At 37.6% G+C, this 20,094-nt stretch overlaps 3 protein-coding genes across 7 annotated transcripts in view; all 3 read left to right on the forward strand.

The window, feature by feature from the left end:
* Positions 1–5,581, forward strand: part of LOC107594483 (unconventional myosin-IXa-like) — a 141,340-nt gene extending 135,759 nt beyond the window's left edge. Inside the window, exons 41-44 of the mRNA XM_016284549.1 lie at positions 861–878; positions 1,267–1,469; positions 1,777–1,919; positions 4,178–5,581. Coding sequence (XP_016140035.1) covers positions 861–878; positions 1,267–1,469; positions 1,777–1,919; positions 4,178–4,608 — 795 coding nt within the window. The 3' untranslated portion in view covers positions 4,609–5,581. The remainder of the gene's footprint in view (positions 1–860; positions 879–1,266; positions 1,470–1,776; positions 1,920–4,177) is intronic.
* Positions 5,582–6,794: 1,213 nt separating this feature from the next.
* Positions 6,795–14,875, forward strand: LOC107594486 (secretory carrier-associated membrane protein 2-like). Of its 5 annotated transcripts, none has more exons than XM_016284555.1 (10): positions 6,795–6,894; positions 7,035–7,091; positions 8,032–8,109; positions 8,469–8,543; positions 8,698–8,812; positions 8,901–9,029; positions 9,594–9,753; positions 12,331–12,432; positions 12,517–12,562; positions 12,863–12,974. In XM_016284555.1, exons 1-10 carry the CDS (start codon positions 6,796–6,798, stop codon positions 12,896–12,898), a joined length of 897 nt encoding a protein of 298 aa, XP_016140041.1. In that variant the 5' UTR covers position 6,795; the 3' UTR covers positions 12,899–12,974. The 5 variants fall into 5 exon arrangements, with proteins under 5 accessions (XP_016140041.1, XP_016140039.1, XP_016140040.1 ...); XM_016284553.1 differs by lacking the exon at positions 12,517–12,562 and adding an exon at positions 14,054–14,875 and having other exon boundaries at positions 6,805–6,894; positions 12,863–12,980; XM_016284556.1 differs by lacking the exons at positions 6,795–6,894; positions 7,035–7,091; positions 12,517–12,562 and adding exons at positions 7,264–7,415; positions 7,535–7,598; positions 14,054–14,875 and having other exon boundaries at positions 12,863–12,980.
* A 4,535-nt stretch (positions 14,876–19,410) lies between these two features.
* Positions 19,411–20,094, forward strand: part of enosf1 (enolase superfamily member 1) — an 8,177-nt gene continuing 7,493 nt past the window's right edge. Inside the window, exons 1-2 of the mRNA XM_016284552.1 lie at positions 19,411–19,572; positions 19,691–19,799. Of these exons, the coding sequence (XP_016140038.1) occupies positions 19,489–19,572; positions 19,691–19,799 (193 nt within the window). The 5' untranslated portion in view covers positions 19,411–19,488. The remainder of the gene's footprint in view (positions 19,573–19,690; positions 19,800–20,094) is intronic.

Below are 20,094 nucleotides of genomic sequence, written 5' to 3' on the forward strand. Positions count from 1 at the left end.
ATTTCATGTTTCCACAGACATTCACATAACCCAGATGTCCAAAACCTTGCTAAATAGGGCATATTTCTGGATCAACATCCTTGTTGGACCTGAAACAACATTCTTATCAACCTTTTATTTCCCCTCTTATTTTAGAGGTAGTTAATGATAAGATTTGGCTGACAGGAATTTTGTTCCTTAACCTACAACATTAAAAGATGTTGATCCAGGAAGTAGGATAAGTGTTGGTCCTGGAACATTCTTATCTCCAATCTCAAACTTCATACCAAACCTACCCCTAAAATCAGAGGAAAATGACAGGTTGATGAGAATAAAGCTCCGACCCCAGTTATAAGCTTAATGTTCACCCTAAAATCTGACAGATACATTGCTAGACCAAAGATACATAGATACATCAAGACCAAAAAGGATATTGTTCCAAGATCATGTCCTACTTGAGTAAATCACCCACATTAGCTCTGCCTTGACACTAACCCCAGTCTCTCCTTTCCCTCCCCTTTCCTCTCTAATCCAGAAACCTGTAATAATTGCTATTAGATTTATGAGCATAACCCGCAGTGCTGCGGCGGTAGGTATTTATGTACTCGCTGTTACTGTAAGTGTCATCACATATGCCGTGTCCCAGCACTGTGTGGTCTGTCTGTCTTCATGATCATGACATCCAGATGCTTGATCAAGAAACTCAAGAGCTTAGATGTTAGCTAATCACTTAGCACTTTATTATTATAGACAAAATCACCTTGTTCCATTACATTCTCATTATGTTGCACAGCATGACTTGGGAATTTTTGAGATAAACATTTCTGTTGCATTCACTACTTGTGCTTAATATTTTGCTTTCTCTGGTTGGTAATGTGTAGTCAAATTCATTCAGAAAGGTAACAGCTTTGGGCTGAATTGAGTCTGTGTTGTCCATCCAGGGTCCAAACTGAACGATTGCAAGAGCCGAAATGGCTACTTGGCCACTTTAAATGTTTCCACAAACACACACACACACAATTTCAATTGCTGTGTAAAAATACATTTCTGACCATCACTGACATACGTGAGTCAAGTCACAAAATAATAACAGCCTAATTAATAATTTGCCATTGGGACAAAAACATTCATTTTGGACCCTGTATTCATGTTTTGTTTCTGTAGTCAAAAAGAGTCTTGAGAATGAAACTAGCAAACACTTTGTTTGATTGTAGCAGTATTAATAGCAAAACCTGATCTGTCTCGAGTTCCACCACTCGTAATGTTGTCTTGTGTTTTGTTTGACAGGGTAAGGGCCAGGCGCACAAGGTGAGTTATCACACACCGTCTCCTCCAGTCAGTCCTCGGTCTCCAACTGCCCCGGAGGTGATGCAGGAGAGCGGAGATGAGGAAGTCAGCAGAGATCCAGAAGTCTCTGAGCAACAACAAGTTGCCATGCAGCAGGAAGAGAAAGTCCTGACCGAACAAATCGAGAGTCTGCAGAAAGAAAAGTAAGAGAACTGGCTTTAGCATCTGGGATTGGATATTAACTTGTATATTAATACTCAAAGGGTACGAAACACCCAGAAGACTTTCTATATATAATGTTCACTATACATCCAGGGCACACTGCATTGGGTATCCCACAATGCAATGTACCAGACTTGTCAGTTGTAATACCATCTCCTTTTGACCTTAGCGTTTGATCATTCTCCTGAGAAATTGAGACATTTTTACTCAAAATTAATTATTAAAAGATACAAAAATCAGTTATGAACACAATCAAAGCTTGAGATTTGTTTGATCATCACCTCATAGGGAGGAGTTGACGTTTGAGATGCTTGCTCTGGAGCCGCGGGCGTCCGATGATGAGACTCTGGAGTCAGAGGCCTCTATAGGCACAGCAGACAGCTCTGAAAACCTGAATGTGGACTCCGAGGGAGCCATTTCGGACTTCTCTGGTGAGTAACTACTGAATGTTGCTAGTAAATTGGGTTGGATAAACTTTATTAATTTTTTAATTTACATGTCACAGCAGCACACCACAATAATCAACAATAAATAAATAAAAATATAAAAAAGACATTCACAACAGGAAGTAATTCCCAGTATCAATTTCACAAAGCATTATGATTAAATACAACAAAGTGATTCTGTAATACAATCTAACATCTTGTATTACACTGATTGTACAATCTAACAGCAGTTGGTAAAAAAGACTTCCTAAATTAATTTATTGAATTAATCTTGAGCTAAATGTACTCACAAGGGCTCAAACTGTTTCATGAAAGAGGTGACAATCATGGTTCACCATAGGCCGCATTTACCCTGCATGATTGAAGTGACCCAATTCCGATTTTATTTCCTCCCATGTGGCACAGATCGGATATGGCCCACAAACGTGTAAGCAGGCAAAAAGCACATGGATTCTGATATTCTCAGATCGGTTTCAGGCCTCATTCATATGTGGAAATAAGAGGCGATCTGGCGCTGAAATGTGTTGCTTTTAAAATCATGCTGAGTGCTCGTTGCCACTGTTATCAGTGACGTGTACACAGACGAGCGCTTCAATCTATCGCTAATTGTTGTGGAGACTCTATTCGTTCGGGTGTAATCTCATCTGCTTTTCTATACAAAGTATGCTTTATTAATAGTGTGTGCAGAGTTTGGTCTTTTAATATCACTGTCTAATGCATTGAGCCACGTCAAGTTAAGCCTGTGTAGTGTAAATGCAGATATCGAATGCGGGTCACTTTTAAAAGAAGGTGTAAGCGGGTCGTCAAAAAAATCGGATATAGTCAAAAAATCCGATTTGGGCATCCAGATCTGCAGTGTAAATGCAGCCATAGAGACCAAATTGTAAATCATCTCCTCTATGAAGGGTAACACACTCCCCACAACAGAACCTGCCTTCTTTATGAGCTTGTTTAATTTGTTCCTCTCCTTTTCCAACAATCCCCCTCCCCCCAACAGGTGACAGCATGAATGATATTGACCCTTCTTATAATGAAAGCATTTTAAAACATTATCTTTCCAAACTACATGCTGCTTTTTAATCCACGTCATTTTCACAACCCATTTTACTTCCATAACACGATGCATTTCCAAGTACAACAGGAAATGCAACGAGAATAGATTTAGGTTTGATTTTGGAATTGATTAGATCATGAAAAATGATCAGTACACGAGTTTGACAATGACAATGAGTTTGCTAAAATATTACATAAATAGCTGTTGACTTTTTATTATCCCAAATTATCCAGTAACGTACAGTATTATCCGATAGCCTGTGCAACCCAATGATTGATGTCAGTGGAAGAGACATTTAAGACAAAGTGATTACAATGTGTTCAAAGTTGTATGTGTTGGGAGTTAACATGCACTGATAAAACGTAAAAAAAAAAAAGCCTAGAATGTTCATTAAAGTAAATAAAACCTTCCTAAAGTTCACCCAAAAAAGACCATTTTTGTCATCATTTACATCACCTTAAAAACATTGTAAAAATAATTAATGTTACTTGAGCGTTTTAAGACAAGTCTTCTTATGAGACACAAACGCTTTATATCACATAATTTAGACGTTTATGTACATATAAACATTGATCAACGCACATATATGGAGCTATCAAAGAGAGCATATCACATATGGTAAATGGGTTTTGAACAACATGATGACAATTTTCATTTTTGGTTGAATTAACCCTTTAAAGGAAATACATTTAGATTTCATGTTGTTTTTAAGGGTGCTCCGATCAGGATTTTTGGAGCCGATCACAGGAAGCAGTATCTGCTGATACGATAACCGATACCCATCTTTTTGAAGCCGCCTTTTATCATGTAGATTTATTTATAGTGATGCTGCAATCAGGATTTTTACAGACATTTATTCAGGGCTTGAATTTCATTTTTGAAAATGGGGGGATTCCCCTCTTAGGTGACTCTTGTGGGGGGCTTTTCCCCCCCCATTTTTTTTCAATAGCTTAAACAAAGCACAAGCCTGATTTCGTGAGCTGTATGTGAAGTGGCCTTATGTTTTATATCCAAACAATGACATATAAACCAGCAATGCAGTGTTTTGTCACTTTAAAACTGGAAAACCTATACTAGTTTGAATGCCAGTGCCCTGCTGTCATACTAATGGAAAAGAAAATTAAGATCCCAGCACTGGTGCTCAGTGATTTTCCAGCACACCTCTCATTGCTGTTCTGTCTTTCAACAGAGCGAGGCCCAGCGCTGGCCGCCTTGAGGCCCAAGAAGTCTGAAGGGAAGAGCAGGAGAGTTCTGCGAAAGCAGCCTGAATCCCTGGACTCCATGGATTCCAGTTCTACCGTCTCCTCTGTGTCGTCTTCCTATGTGCAACCACCTGTGCGAACCCATAAATTACGCTTGCGGTCCAAATCGCCTTCGACCCAATTATATCTATCCAGCCCGCCTGAGAGCCTGGACCAGCCCGAGCATGATGGAGAGGAGAGACCGCAGTTCACCAGCCGCGGCACCTTCAACCCAGAAAAAGGCAAACAGCAGCTGCAAGGTGCCAAGAACTCACTTCAGAGGCACCGTGACCCTCCGATGGGCGGAGGGCCGAAAAGAGATCCAGACTTGCCGCCCCAGCAGGTGGTGGTGTACGGCAGCAACGAGTTCATGGTATGAAGGCCACAAGGTTCCACGTCCATCCACGAAAAAAAGAGCTCATCCCTCCCTGCTAGCTCACTTGAGTTCACATTTGCTGCATTATAGTCCTTAAGTGCCATGTTGACCGGAAAAGCAGGAAGAGAGAGCTGGGCAGCTTTCCGATCTGCATGTGAGAAAACAGCTCTGTTGGGCACGTGTGGTGAAGGAAAGCAGGGCAAAGGGAATGCTGAACCATTCCAGTGTGGAATGATCTCCTTTGGGCTTTGATTGGCAACTCCGTGACTGTGATCGGGGTCCAAAGGCGGGAGACGAAGCCATTGATGAACTCCACAAAGTCAAGCTAAACCATGGGCTGCTTTAACGTTTACAGCATTCACTACAATTTATTTGCCCCCAAGCCTATTTAATAAATTTTATGTACATGGAATATAGAAATCTATATAAATATATTATGTGATATAAAGTGTACAAAGCCAGAGCACCAGTGACTGCTGGGTTGTTGAATTCATATATCGTGTATCGGTCATGAATGAGTTGGAGAGAGAAGCGAGGACGTTGGGTTTGTGTGGATGTGTGTGAGGCTCCTCCGTATGTGTGTGAGTGTGTGTCTTATGAAAAAAACCTCTGGATATGTTTGTGCTGCTTTTTGTATTGTGCTTGGATGGAAATGATGCCATTAAAGGGACCAAGCAAACTGGTGTTATAATGCCAGAGGATCCCACACTAAATGAAGACTCGAAAGTCTTCCAAATCACGTCAACAGCCATCCATCAGTTGGTTGAATTCATTTAGATTCTCATTCCTATTATTTGTGCTTATCTGCCTCAGTCTTGTTCTAAGAAACCAGTGTTAAAACGCAAAACCGCAGAGTTACTGGATTACTTATGGTATTCTAAATGTAATAATTTTACTGAATTTTAGGATCATTCATGCCCTGAAAACATGATTCCCCTTGCCATAAAATGACTTAATATATTACCAAATGATCTCTTCTGCCTGTATATATATATATATATATATATATATATATATATATACTGTAATGTGATATTTCCCCTTTTTTTCCTAAATATTTAATTATTAAATAAAACCTGGCTGTAATCCACACAAGTGCATTTTGGGGGGCTATGCTCAGATTTGACTAACAGCTCTCATTCAACTGCTGTATTAGCAGCGTTGCAGAGATTCTGATATCTCTCCATTGTTAGTTATTGATACAAGGAAGCTGAACAAAATCAGATATTGTACTTGTGCCACCAGCAAAATATTCCTGTGTCTAGACCATTTGTCATTTCTTTGTCACTGTGGTTTGTGCAAAGATCATGAACATCAAGATTAATTTGTCACCCTCGTGATAAACTGCGATTATACCCAGTAACATGGCTTGTTAAGGGTTTCTGCGTGTGATGATGTTTAGCAAAGGCTGTGTTTCTCACAGGAACGACTCTGTGGACATAAACGCATGACATCAATCTCAGAATGAAGACTGTTAAATTGTTAATTTATAATGTGTTATTTAGATCTCATGCATTGCGGACACTGGTCACACCGCCTGCAGGATTGAGCAAACAGCTGTCTGGCCTCAGATTTGTCATATGGAGTCAAGTGTTGAACAAGTATTTCTTATGAAAGAAAAAAAAAGTCAATGGTTGTAAAATAAATGACACATTTTGAACAAATAAGAACAGTTTGTTAAATGAAAGATCTGAGTTATTGTGCAACTATTACGGCTTAACTTGTTCCAGCCACATTCAGTTTTGTATTGATTTAAGCACTTGGAGGAAAGCTTGAATTACCGGTTTGTCCTGCAAGCCTGAAAGAGGTGCTCGAGTCTCTTCTCCCTTTGCCAAATGGGTGCATCCGGCCTAAGGGAATTTTAATTGTGTTAGAGCTGTTTAACTTGTCTTACTGCAGGCAAAGGTGCGGAATTTTATATATATATATATTTGACTGAATAGCCATCAATTGATAAGAACACAACAAAAGAATAAAAATTGATACTGTAGTGGTACTACATTGCGTTTCTCCTGCTACTATATATATATATATATATATGGTAATGCACCATGCTCTTCCCTTTCACAGTACGTTTCTATACGTGTAGCAGGGTAACTCCACATCAGAACTCGAGTAGTATTAATTTCAAGCAGTGTAAGAAGAGCTGGAACATGAGATCAAACTAACCCCGGAGTCACGTGACGCCTGATGCCATCACGCATGCGCAGCGAGGTGTGTGTGTGTGTGTGTGTGTGCGCTCAGGGAGTTGCGCGAGCACCGATACACCTGTGCTTACCGCAAGACAAAATGAACATGAGATCAAACTAACCCCGGAGTCACGTGACGCCTGATGCCATCACGCATGCGCAGCGAGGTGTGTGTGTGTGTGTGTGTGCGCTCAGGGAGTTGCGCGAGCACCGATACACCTGTGCTTACCGCAAGACAAAATGTCTGGATTCGATAACAATCCCTTTGCCGAACCAGTTGATGTCAGTCCTTTTCAGGTAAATAACTACTGCTTTATTATGTCTTCAGTAATGTGAGAAATGTTACACAAGTTGTTTGCGCTGCAAACCTGTTCGGTTGGTATGGAGGTGAGATTGACAGGCGTTCAGCCAATCAGATTTCACTGTTAGGCTGACAAGCCAATCAGAGCGATTGTGATGACGATAGAGGAAGTGGTATTTTGTTAAATTAAATCGTGTTGTTTTCAAAAATAACAACTGAGTTTTTGCTGCGGTAGTTACCGTCATAACCTTGTTTATCATTCTGTAAAGAACGTAAAGGATTTTCCCATCATAAAAACCTACCTTCGCCTCACCGGACAGGTGCATCTCATTTAATTTCCTCCGCGTTTGTGAATTATAACGGCCACGGATAACGTATATACTTTTTTCGATACAAATATAATAAAAGAAAAAATAAACCGATACTTTGGTCGTTTCAGAGATGTCGTGGTACTGAACAATTTCTGAATTCATGTACTGGCAGTATTTACATGGCACTCCAAGGTACTTTAAAGGGATAGCTCGCCCAAAAATGAAAATTCTGTCATCATTTACTCACCCTCAAGTAGTTCCAAACCCCGTATAAATGTCTTTGTTCTGCCGAACAGAAAGGGAGATATTTTGAAGAAAGTTTGTAACCAGGCTGTTTTGGGGCACCATTGACTTCCAAAGTAGGAGAAAAAAAAATACTATGGAAGTCAGTGGTTCCCCAGAACTGCTCTGTTTCCCACATTCTTCAGAATATCTTCCTTTGTGTTCTGCAGAACAAAGACATTCATACAGGTTTGAAACTACTTGAGGGTGAGTAAATGATGACAGAATTTTCATTTTTGGGTGAACTATCCCTTTAAGCAACGCCAGGGCACATGTCCAAAAACCGTGCATTACATTTAAAGTGTTAAATGAATAGACAAGTCATATTTCATGTGCCTGACAGGATCCGTCTGTTACTCTGGTGACCAACACTGCAGCTGATGGCATGGGAGAGTTTAACCCATTTACAGCCGCTGCTCTGGTAAGCATGCATTTGAACATTTTCAAGTCAAAAGGCTTGTCACACGTCCTCTTGGCATTGATTTGATATCTAGTCAAAGCATAGATCAAAAAAATTCAATAATTTGTCATAATTTGAAACCAAAATGATCCTTCTGGGAGCCAAAAAAAGAGCAATTCAAATCAAAGATCATGCTGAGGGAATTGAAATCTTATTTTTGATTGTATTTATTCATAATTTGAGTTGATATCTTATTGGATCTTTGATTTGATTCCTTTAGGATAGTTTGCAATTCTGATAGGAATTCCTTTTGGAATGTTTTAATTTTAACAGCTGTTCTGTATGTAATCAAAGAGTTTCCCCCCCCACTCTCTTATAAGGATGAGCGCACCATTCCCATATCAGCCACCTCTCAAGCAGCTGTCCTTCAGACCACAGTGGAGCCCAGTCCACAAGTCAGTACAGTGTTGATGCTGAACTATACTTAACGCATGATATTTGTATGCTTATGCATATTTAAGCTGCTCATAAAAAGGCAACCAAACAGATGTTAGGTTTATACATAAACCTCAGTGCAGTACAGCAGCATGTATCTGGTTCCTCCATCAGGCCAGTGTCGCTGCAGGACAGGCTGAGCTCCTCCGTCAGCAAGCGGAGCTGGAGAAGAGGGCTGCTGAGCTGGAGCGTAAAGAGCAGGAGCTTCGGGATCGAAACACGGCATTAGGTGAACCACACTATACATATCTTATTCTGTAAGACTTTTTTCTGTGGTCACGTGGACTCTTGACATGACGCAAACTGTTCGCTTGCAGGTAAAGAAAACAACTGGCCACCTTTGCCTGATTTTTTCCCAATAAAACCATGCTTCTATCAGGATTTTAATGAAGAAATCCCTGTGGAATATCAGAGGGTTTGCAAGATGATGTACTACCTCTGGATGTGTAAGTGAATGCAGAGTTCACAATGGAATAGTTTGCTATAATTATACTGCAGCACGGTTATTCAAATAAAACGGCAAAAAAATGTCTCAAACTAAATAAACTAATAAATGAATGTGAATAAAAACTAACTAGACACAAATAAAAATGCTAAAGAAGCACAACAAAATTACTAAAGCTAAATAAGTAACATTAAAGTGTACAACAAAATATACAAATAAAATCTCATTTAAATGATAAACAACAACTATAATAGTAAATCAATGAAACTAAAATAACATGACGTATAACATAAAATGTTATGGTGTTAAATCGTAGTTCATATTGTTTGCGCTTCATTTGTCATACTGGAAATGGAAGGTTAAATCAAACACATTCCCTTTTGGGATGCATTATCTCATGCACGGTTTTCTGTTGTATACTGCTCATTTTGGCCAGGCATATTGTGCCTATTATACATGCTACGTACTGCAAAATATTTTGAGTTGTATGCTTTAGCAAACATTTGAGGAAATGTTCATACTCTAAGTAAGCCTAGATAACGGTTCACATCTTCTTTTTCGACAGATCACAGTGTGACGCTGTTTCTGAACTTGCTGGCCTGTCTGGTGTATTTCACTGTATCTACTCAGAATGGAGTGGACTTCGGACTCTCAATCCTCTGGTTTATTTTGTTCACTCCTGTGGCTTTCCTCTGCTGGTACCGACCCGTATACAAAGCCTTTAAGTGAGTTCAGTGTTGATGTTTTGCATTATTTTCATGCCAGCCTCACAGCCTCATTACAGTAATGACAGAAGTCACCACAGGTGAATAGGATAAAAATGTTTAACTTATACTGCAGATATCACCACACTTCCCCAGTCAATTAATCACAGTACATTAAAACTTAGAATTTTTCTAAAATGCTGCTTAAAGATTAAAACGAGGTGTTATCTAATTAAATATGCACTTATTTGAATATGTACCTGAATATTGGATAAAGCTAAAATCTTTTTCATTTTGTTGACAGGTTTTTTTATAGAACGGATATAGAATCTCCTTTTATCACTTTTATGAATATAGAAAAATACTGTGAACAGCCAGGGGGAAAAAATCACCATGTTTTTAGGATTAAATGTTATTTAAATCAGGTGCACAAAGCCCTCTGTAAAAACCTTCAGGATGTATTTAGGACTAAAACTGGAACGTTTTGTGTAAGTGCTACTAAAGTAGAGATTTCTGGCTCAGTGCAGGAGACTTACTTTGAGAAAACAGCCTTCAAAGATATGCATTGTTGGGGGTGGGCGATACCACTTATTTTGTGTTCGATACGATACCGATATTTTTCAAGGCAGTATCATCAATATCGATACCGATTCGATACTTCTGAACTAAACTTTTAAATTATGAAATGTATTAAATTATTAAATTACTAAGAGTAAAATGGGTAATGATAAGCACTTAACTTTGTTTAAAACGCATTTTTAACATTCAATACGCCTTAATTGTAACTTATTAGGTTATATTTTTGTTTACACGTGGTTCAAATGTGTTTTTTGTTTACACATGATTCAAATCTATAAATACTACAGTTGAACTACAGTCACTTTAGTAAAACCATGGTTCATTTTCATAAGGGACTGCCGGTGACAGGCTGTTGCATGCATAAAATGCAATCTTTTTATTCTATTAACATTACAGAATAGAACATGATCAATATTATCTTTCAACGTTCAATTTAAATAACTGCACAAACTATGTAGGCTACAATTTCAGTTGGTTTATTGTGAAATAACTCTGTCCTTCTGTCCTCTGATAAGCATTGATCAGTGCTGCCGTTCCCAAAAGCTTTAATGCTTTCTTTATGATACTTTTGGGAAACGCAGCCGTTTGAATGCACTGTCAGAAGTGAGTGAACGCTCTCTGTGATTGATTGGTTCTGTCTTGCAACATTTGCGTGTTCAGATGAGCAGGAAAATAGTTCTATCCTATACACAATTACTCGCTAACAAAGGTTATTCATCCAATTCAATGCATATTGTACACATTATAATTTTTTTGTTAAATAAACAAAACCACTGGTAAATAAAACACACCTTAGTATCGATATTTTTAGTTTGAGTATCGATACTTTCAATACTATTTTCAATACGATATATCGATACTACGGATCGATACGCTCATCCCTAATTGCAATTGAAATCTACAGATAAATATGTGACCCTGGACCACAAAACCAGTCTTAAGTCGCTGGGGTATATTTGTAGCAATAGCCAAAAATACATTTTATGGGTCAAAATTATAGATTTTTCTTTTATGCCAAAAATCATTAGGATATTAAGTAAAGATAATGTTCCATGAAGATATTTTGTAAATTTCCTACTGTAAATATATTAAAACTTCATTTTTGATTAGTAATATGCATTGCTAAGAACTTCATTTGGACAACTTTAAAGGCGATTTTCTCAATATTTAGATTTTTTTTGCACCCTCAGATTCCAGATTTTCAAATAGTTGCATCTCGGCCTAATATTGTCCTATCCTAACAAACCTCACATCAATGGAGAGCTTATTTATTCAGCTTCCAGATGATGTATAAATCTCAATTTCGAAAAAATGGACCCTTATGACTGGTTTTGTGGTCCAGGGTCACAAATAGATATGCAAGTGTAATAAAATAAACACTTAGTTGTGTATTTTGGATGCTTTCTTTCCACTAGTCTGAAAGACAACATGTTATGCAATCAGCATGAAAACAAACTGTAAATATATTAAAACTTCATTTTTGATTAGTAATATGCATTGCTAAGAACTTCATTTGGACAACTTTAAAGGCGATTTTCTCAATATTTAGATTTTTTTTGCACCCTCAGATTCCAGATTTTCAAATAGTTGCATCTCGGCCTAATATTGTCCTATCCTAACAAACCTCACATCAATGGAGAGCTTATTTATTCAGCTTCCAGATGATGTATAAATCTCAATTTCGAAAAAATGGACCCTTATGACTGGTTTTGTGGTCCAGGGTCACAAATAAATATGCAAGTGTAATAAAATAAACACTTAGTTGTGTATTTTGGATGCTTTCTTTCCACTAGTCTGAAAGACAACATGTTATGCAATCAGCATGAAAACATCGGTTTTGCATGTAGTGTCTTACTATAGCTTAATAGTCATGAAAAACAATAAGTAATGTCACAATGTAATCTTTGCGGTTCAGAAAGGTGCTTCAATTACATAGAGAGAGAGGTTTATTGATTTTATTTGAAAGACACGAGTATCGTCATCTTCATCTGTAACTTGTTTCTTTTGTTTGCATTGCAGATCTGACAGCTCCTTCAGTTTCTTCTTTTTCTTTTTCATTTTCTCATTCCAAGTAATAGTGTACATCATTCAGAGTGTGGGGATCCCCGGCTGGGGGAACAGGTGAGGTACTCCATCACTGGCTCTCTTTTAAGTGCGGTGTTTGAATCTTTGTGTGTACTTCCTCTCTGCATGTTTCTTTGACAGATCTCCACTTCATAATCCGCCGGTGGTCATTTTCCGGGGTCTCTCTGTGAGTGTGGGCTCTGTTCTCTATTTCTCATGGTCATATTTTTTTCTGGTGAAGCATCCTGTGCTCTTCTCAGCAATGTGCCTTTTTAATTTACAGTTTCATACTACCTACAAATCTCTAACCCTCATTATTAAACATTGACAGTCCCATCCAGCACAGTTTGTGCTAAGAACAGGAATAATAGCGCAGATTGTCTGCTCGTTGAGGAAAGGTTTATTATATTTAAGTATTGCTGTGTTTGTGAGATGGTTTGAAAGTGCCTGCTGAAAGCATTAAGGTGATGTAATGATTGTTTCGCAGTGGCTGGATCACGGCCATCTCTGTGCTCAAGACTAGCATAGCCGTGTCAGTCTTCATGATGGTGGTGGCTGGATTCTTCAGTGGCAATGCTGTGCTGTCCATTATCTTACTGAAAATGGTAAGTTAGGCAAAGTTGTAAATGTGCATATGTTCTACTTGCACTTGCATACATCAGTGTAAAATCGATCTATATTTATCTGTCTGTTTCTCTTTATCTGTCAGTCTTTACAGATATTAAAAGTATTAATTTGTACCAATTTGGTACTAATATGTTGATCAAAGATAAAAATTTGTTTTCAAGCATCAAAACAATAAAAGTTTAATACAGCTTTATTTTTTCCCCCCGTACATTAGAATGTGTCCTGGTTCATTTTACTTTTTGCTGAGCAAAAAAATGATGACTAGCCTATATGTATTTTATGGTTTATTATTTTACCTATTTTGCTGTAGCCAATTATACTTTAATTTTTACTGTATTATTTTCTGCTCTTTTTGGAAAGCACTTTGGTCACCTTGAGTGTTGTAAAGCGCTATAAAAATAAATGTTAATTGATTGATTTGATATCATACATTTTTACTACGATTTACAGAAAACACCCACTAAAATGTCATTGTGTAACAATACTTCATATTACAAAAAATGTTGTCGGCCATATTTAGAACCACAATCATTAGTTGTCAATTTAAGTTAAGTTGTTTCATCTTTTAAAATAGAATAAAATTTAGTATGAGAATTTTTTCTTTTATATATTTTAATAAGTACGGGTCAGAATAAGTCGATTGTTTAAATTTTACAAAAATATATGTAATGCTGAATGACCTTGGAAGAATATTTCACCCAAATGTTGACATTTTATTTTCTCAAAAGCTATTTGAAATATTAAAGTAGACATTTTACTTTCATTAATATGCTTTTTATGCATATAAAATCGCTTTTGTAAAATTAAGTTTATGCGGACACTGAAATGGGATGTCTCATCTTTGACCCATATACACTTTAGGTACTAGTATGTACCTTTAAGGTACTAATTTGCAAATAAGGTACAAAAGTGTAGCTTTTGAAAGGGTGACAGCCCCAGTGTCAGCTTTTAACCCTTTTTTTCTAAGAGTGTATTTATATTGTTCATTACTTATGTACTTTTGTTCAAAACTCCAGTTTGGGACTTGTGCACTGACTTCCACTGTTTTCAGGTTCACTCCATGTACAGACACACAGGTGCGACCTTCCAGAAGGCACAGGAAGAGTTTTCTCAGGGGGTCGTCACTAACCGAACCTTCCAGTCTGCTGCCACCACAGCTGCATCTTCAGCCGCACAGAGAGCCTTTCAGTAACAGCCACAGATACTGTTAAAGACTGACATTAAGTTCTGCACATGAACCTCCATCAACCCAAACCTCGTATGGAAGGACAGTCTGTATTTGAGGCTTCTTAAAGCTTATGTTTTTTTCCCCTGCTGCAATGCATTCATTTGTTTACTGAAAGTTGCGTGGCTGTTGATCGGTGAGGCACTTTAGATGATAACATGGGTCCTGTGAGAGTACAAGTTGTATTTGATTTTATGAATAAGTTATATTAAGTTAAAGTGATTCTGAGGCACTATTTAATTGGTTTATGTAATGTTACAACATTGTTACAATATAGTCCAAATTCGTCAATCCAAATGATACTGTCTAGTTCGGTCCCTGCTATATGCATTTAGATACCGGTTGTGAAGTGTATTATTACATGTTGAATTATTCTAGTTTGATTTCGTCTTTATACCCCAACTCAATTAATTGTAAGCTGATGTCTCAGTATTGGTTTTACATCATTTGAACAACCATTCCCAAACAAATGTAGATCGTCTTTAGAGTGAACCATAGTACTGTTGTGAAAAAAGTGCTGTTATCTGTTTGTTGCAGTCTTGTTACATTCTCAAACTGAAGTGATTTTGCAGTGTTCTTAATTACGAACAAAATATGTATATATTTACAAATTAAGCAGATCTTATTTTACTGTGGTTAACTTGGGTGGGCTGCTAAAATATTTTATGAGTTATTGTTAAATAAACTTACTCTGATTAATGTTGTTTGTTACTGTTAATCTATATATTATTTATTTTGATAAACATGATACAATTTAATACTACAGAAATATATATATATATATATATATATATAAAATCACACTCGCTCAGTCCATTTCTCTCCCATAATACAGTGAGCTTTTAATACAGCAATACAAATATAAGCTTTCAAAGAAGCAATTATGTGAAATAGCTTATTCAAGATGATACTAAAAAAACATTTATAACTAAACCCTCTGTCAGCCATGACAATGTCTCCTTCTTCCAAAAGATCAATTAAACCAGACGATTTGGTGATTGTTTTGTCACTGGCTCTCCCACCCCAAGACTTGGAAAGGAATGTGACTGACGCCAACCAGGAATTTGATGGTGTTGTGGGACTTATAGTTGGAGTAGGTCATTGCTCTTGCATGGAGTGATGTTGGTCGATCAATGAATATCTCGCTGCAGTCTATGATAGACCTCACTGCATTGAAAGGGGGGCTTCTGTACAGGGTAGGAAGATTCTTTTTAATTTCTTCCCTTGAAGGCCAATGAATTAGAGAGGTGAAACGCTGTGCCATGATGTTCAACCAGTCATGAAATATTGTAGAGATTGTTGCACAACTGCAATGAAACCTGAAGGCAAGATCTTTATGAGTGAGGCCAAGTCTCAGTTTCATTAAGACTAAGTAAAACTGGAGAGCTGTTGGAGGGCTCAGTGTTCTCGGTCTCCAAGCAGTGGTGAGATATGTCAGAAGTGCGAAGAAGACTTTGGATGAGCGAAGGCCAGTGTAGAAGTGAATGATTTGATCATCCTTTAAATCCACATCGGATTTCAGATGTTTCCTCTCACAGGTGAGTGTTTGAACCTTTGACTCTAGGCGTCTCACTTGGTCTTTGTAAGATGTGTTCAGTTTCTCCAGGTCTTCAATATCCCTCATAGCGAGATCTGTTCCAACACACATATCACTGTAGGACTTAACTTCTGTTACATCTGTGTCCATGTGCTCTACTTCCTCCGCAGTGTTCATCTCATATACCTCTGATGCTCGTCTCAGAGACCTCTGATATCGGTCCATTTTTCTGGAGGGGTCAGGTCTGTATGGAAGCTTTGATGGAATGTAGTCTGGACTTAGAGGGTCATCTGATGGCTTGCCTAAAGACAAAAGTAGAAAAACATGATTGGGATAAACTATAGCTTTCCTTTCACACATCACTGGTTGAAGATACGTTACAAAAAAGTTTTTCTTATTTAGTGTTTTTGTCTTTCTTCTAGTCCAAATATCTAAAATTTTAAATCAAGCAGCATTTACTTAAGTAAAAATTATTGTCTTGTTTTCTGAAAAAAAAAGAGAGTCAAAATTAAGTCAAAGACAAACAAAATAAAAAAATATATATTTTTCCCGAAAACAAGGTTATTTTTCTTACCCCAATAGTAGATAATTTTGCTTGTTTTAAGCAAAAACTCAATTTTTTTTTTAGACAAGACAATACTTTTTACTTGTCTAGTAAATGCTTCATGATTTAGGAATTTTTAGATATTTGGACTAGAAACAAGACAAAAATACCAAGTAAGAAAAGCATTTTATGCAGTGTAGATTATGAACATTATGAGCAAATGCCAAGAGCATTTTGGTGAATGATGAAAACAAGATGAAAAAAAAACATTTAATTGTATTAACACTTAATTTCATGCTAGCAGCTGAGTGGTCTCAATTTGTAGATATCTAAGCGTTTGAGAGAGGCGGGGCATAGAGGACCTACAATAATGTACAGTATTTGAAAAATATTTTTTTGTTTTTTGAACATTAAAGCATGTCAACATATTCTGTTACACCAAATACACAAAATAATGATCTTTAAAAAAAGCATCATATGACCCCTTTAAATGAGTAAATATTTAAGGTATCATGAACAAACAATTAACATTTTACAACATTTATTGACGTTAATTTATATAAAAATTTACTAAAGTTAATAAAGAACAGTACTGCTTGTTGTGGACTAAAAACATTCCAGCATATGGCAAAATCGAGTTTAAACATGAAAACGTTAGTAATTAAAAACATAGGCCTATATATTTTTTACATTTAAGAATATTTCTTCAATATTTAACTCATCCAGGTTAGTTAGGTTAAATGTAAAAAATAATACTGTTATTGTTACATTACTGCATGATGAAATTAACATTAACAAAGCTTAATAAATGAAGGGGGAAATGTTGTTTACCATTCTCTTTCGTGAAATAATGCAGTTAGCTAATGTTACACAATTGTTTTGTTTTTATAAAGTGTTACGCATTGCATCTGTCAGCTGTATAGATAGCCAGACAACTGATGCAAACTGCTACTTTCCTAATAACAGCCCACAGAATATTTAGAAATGCAAACGGAAATAAACCCTTGCTTTTCACAATCAAAACGCGAGCTATCTGCATATGAAAACAATGACGGAGCCACAATGCTAGCTTAAACTTAGATTCAACGTCCGTAACTAGTGAACATATAGGAATACAAATGAATCCAGTAATAATAATTCCCTTACAAAAACGTCGTTTACTTACCAGATATAAAATGTGTGCTACATATCCTCGAGTTGCTAGTCTATGGCAAACCGCTTTAATGCTAAAACGGCTTGCCATACTAGTCGCTATCCAGCCTTCTCTCTTCACGGCTGCAATCCGAGCGTCACGTTGTGTTTTGTTTTTCGGAAATCTAAACACTTTAATTTCCGACAGCAAGTTAGTTCCTGGCCTCAGAGAGCATCCAGCCACCGAACAACATGCTCCTAGTTTTAATTTGGACATTTTTAATCGCTAGAATAAATAAACTGTCGCAATATCACTGTGTGTAAACCGTCTCCCGCCAATGTTCTGAATGCGCGCGTCAACTAACCGCAAATATCCAAGGACCAAAGACGTCGCCGTTGAAATCGCATACTTCCATACTATATAGTAGGCGAAAAACAGTATGCGAGGCGAGTAGTATGTCCGAATTCATAGTATTCAAAAAACAGTAGGCGAGAAGTACCCGGATGACATACTACTTCCGCCCGAATTCTGTAGCGTCTCTAATTATTGGCGACATCAGAAATGGATATTATATAATAGATGCTTTTTTGAACATTTTAGCAATTTAAAAATATTACAAAATGATTTTTTACACGGCACCCCGGTTGGGAAACACTGGACTACAGATTCCGCCACATAATAAAAAAAGGTAATTGCGACTTTTTATCTCGCAATTCTGACCTTTTTTCTCAATTGCGAGTTAAAAAGTCATAATTGTGAGATATAAACTCGCAATTCTGAGAAATAAAGTCAGAATTGCGTGATATAAACTCGCAATTGCGAGACATAAAGTCGCAATTACCTTTTTTTCTCGCAATTCTGACTTTTCTCCCTCAGAATTGTGAGATATAAACTCTAATACTAATATTCCTCCTATTACAGAACGCCATGTATTCGCCAGCACTGGGGTACGTTCAAGCTCAAACCGTTGAGCTCCGTTTTGCTACGGTTTCCGGTTTGAACGACATGTTTCCTGGAAACGATGTATTTATCGCGATTTCATCAGGCTCCACAAGAACACAAAGAATGGCCTTCGCAGCTGCCATAGTTGCAACTCTTGCGTCAGCAGAACAGTGTTCAATGCCCCAGATAGCACACATACGTTTGCAAGATGTCTGTTAAAGATCACTTGATCTGGAAAGCATCTGCTGTGTACAAACATCTGATAGACGTCTGTAAGATGTCAATTTGACATCCATTCTAAATCATAAACATCTTAAAGACATCTAGTAGACATCTATTTGACATCTGATAGAAAACGTCTTATAGACGTATTGCAGATGAGCAAACACTGTAAAAAATACGTCTTGCAGTCAAATAGACGTCTCTGAGATGTATGTGTGCTATCAGGGGCATCACTGTTTTATTTATCGCGATTTCATCAGGCTCCACAAGAACACAAAGAATGGCCTTCGCAGCTGCCATAGTTGCAACTCTTGTCATCAGAACAGTGTTCAATGCCCCAGATAGCACACATACACATACACATACACATATGTCTGCAAGATGTCTGTTAAAGATCACTTGATCTGGAAAGCATCTGCTGTGTACAAACATCTGATAGACGTCTGTAAGATGTCAATTTGACATACATTCTAAATCATAAACATCTTAAAGACATCTAGTAGGCATCTATTTGACATCTGATAGAAAACGTCTTATAGACGTATTGCAGATGAGCAAACACTGTAAAAAAAAAAAACGTCTTGCAGATGTAAATGCAGACGTCAAATAGACGTCTCCGAGATGTATGTGTGCTATCAGGGGCATCACTGTTTCCGTTTACAAAACGTTTTGCACCGTTTTTGTCGGGGCTGAACGCAACCCTGGTTTCGTTTCTTTTGATCATGTGATCACGTTGTTGTCACTTGTGACGTCGTTCCAAAAACGCCAATCACATTTCTACAGTCTTGTCAAAAGGCCAATCGTAGCTATCTTTGGGCGGAGTGTTTAAAGTCAAGTGTAGCTCACAACTGGCGAGTCTGTGCAAAGTTTGCAACTGAAACAAAATGCTGGAAAGCAAAATAACACATTTGACAGTGTGCGACGTAAGATTCCCGACGTCACTGGAACAACACGGATCGGATGCAATGGTGTGTAGCCTACTAACGATTCACTTCTGCATCGAGTTTATTTCAGTGATCAGAGTTAATGGATGCACCAACAATAATGCAAGCATTACAGTTGGCTGTAAATGTGATTGATTCGCAGCACACCGATCCAGATTACTCAGTCGCATATGTTGTTCTCGAGACGGACTCGGATGCTGCACTGAAGGGTTATGGGTTGACCTTTACTGTAGGAAGAGGGACGGAAATCGGTGAGATTCGCAAATCTATAACAATTCTACAAATATGTCATATGACCATGTCGTGCGAGTGGATCCTGTGTCCTATGATTTCAGTAATAATACAAGACTGACACCTTGTGGTGAGAATTGCTTTCAAGGTTTTTATTCCCTAAAACACCATAACGTATGGACATCTTATTTCTTTGGAAGCTTCCGCCACGGGGTTCTCAAAATTGAGATATAATTGCGAAAAATATCTGTATTGTGATGTATAAACTCAGAATTTAAAGATGTGTGTGTGTGTGTGTGTGTGTGTGTGTATATA

Source organism: Sinocyclocheilus grahami, unplaced genomic scaffold (assembly GCF_001515645.1).
Source record: "Sinocyclocheilus grahami isolate Dianchi unplaced genomic scaffold, SAMN03320097.WGS_v1.1 scaffold184.1, whole genome shotgun sequence".
Classification (NCBI taxonomy): Eukaryota; Metazoa; Chordata; class Actinopteri; order Cypriniformes; family Cyprinidae; genus Sinocyclocheilus; species Sinocyclocheilus grahami.

Bases quoted from the DNA above. Each gene is read 5' to 3' on its own strand.
- LOC107594486 (XM_016284553.1), top strand. From the start codon at position 6,808: ATGCGCAGCGAGGTGTGTGTGTGTGTGTGTGTGTGCGCTCAGGGAGTT. The intron at 7,092-8,031 runs GTAAATAACTAC...TGTGCCTGACAG, and splicing joins TTGATGTCAGTCCTTTTCAG to GATCCGTCTGTTACTCTGGT. The intron at 12,433-12,862 runs GTGAGGTACTCC...ATTGTTTCGCAG, and splicing joins ATCCCCGGCTGGGGGAACAG to TGGCTGGATCACGGCCATCT.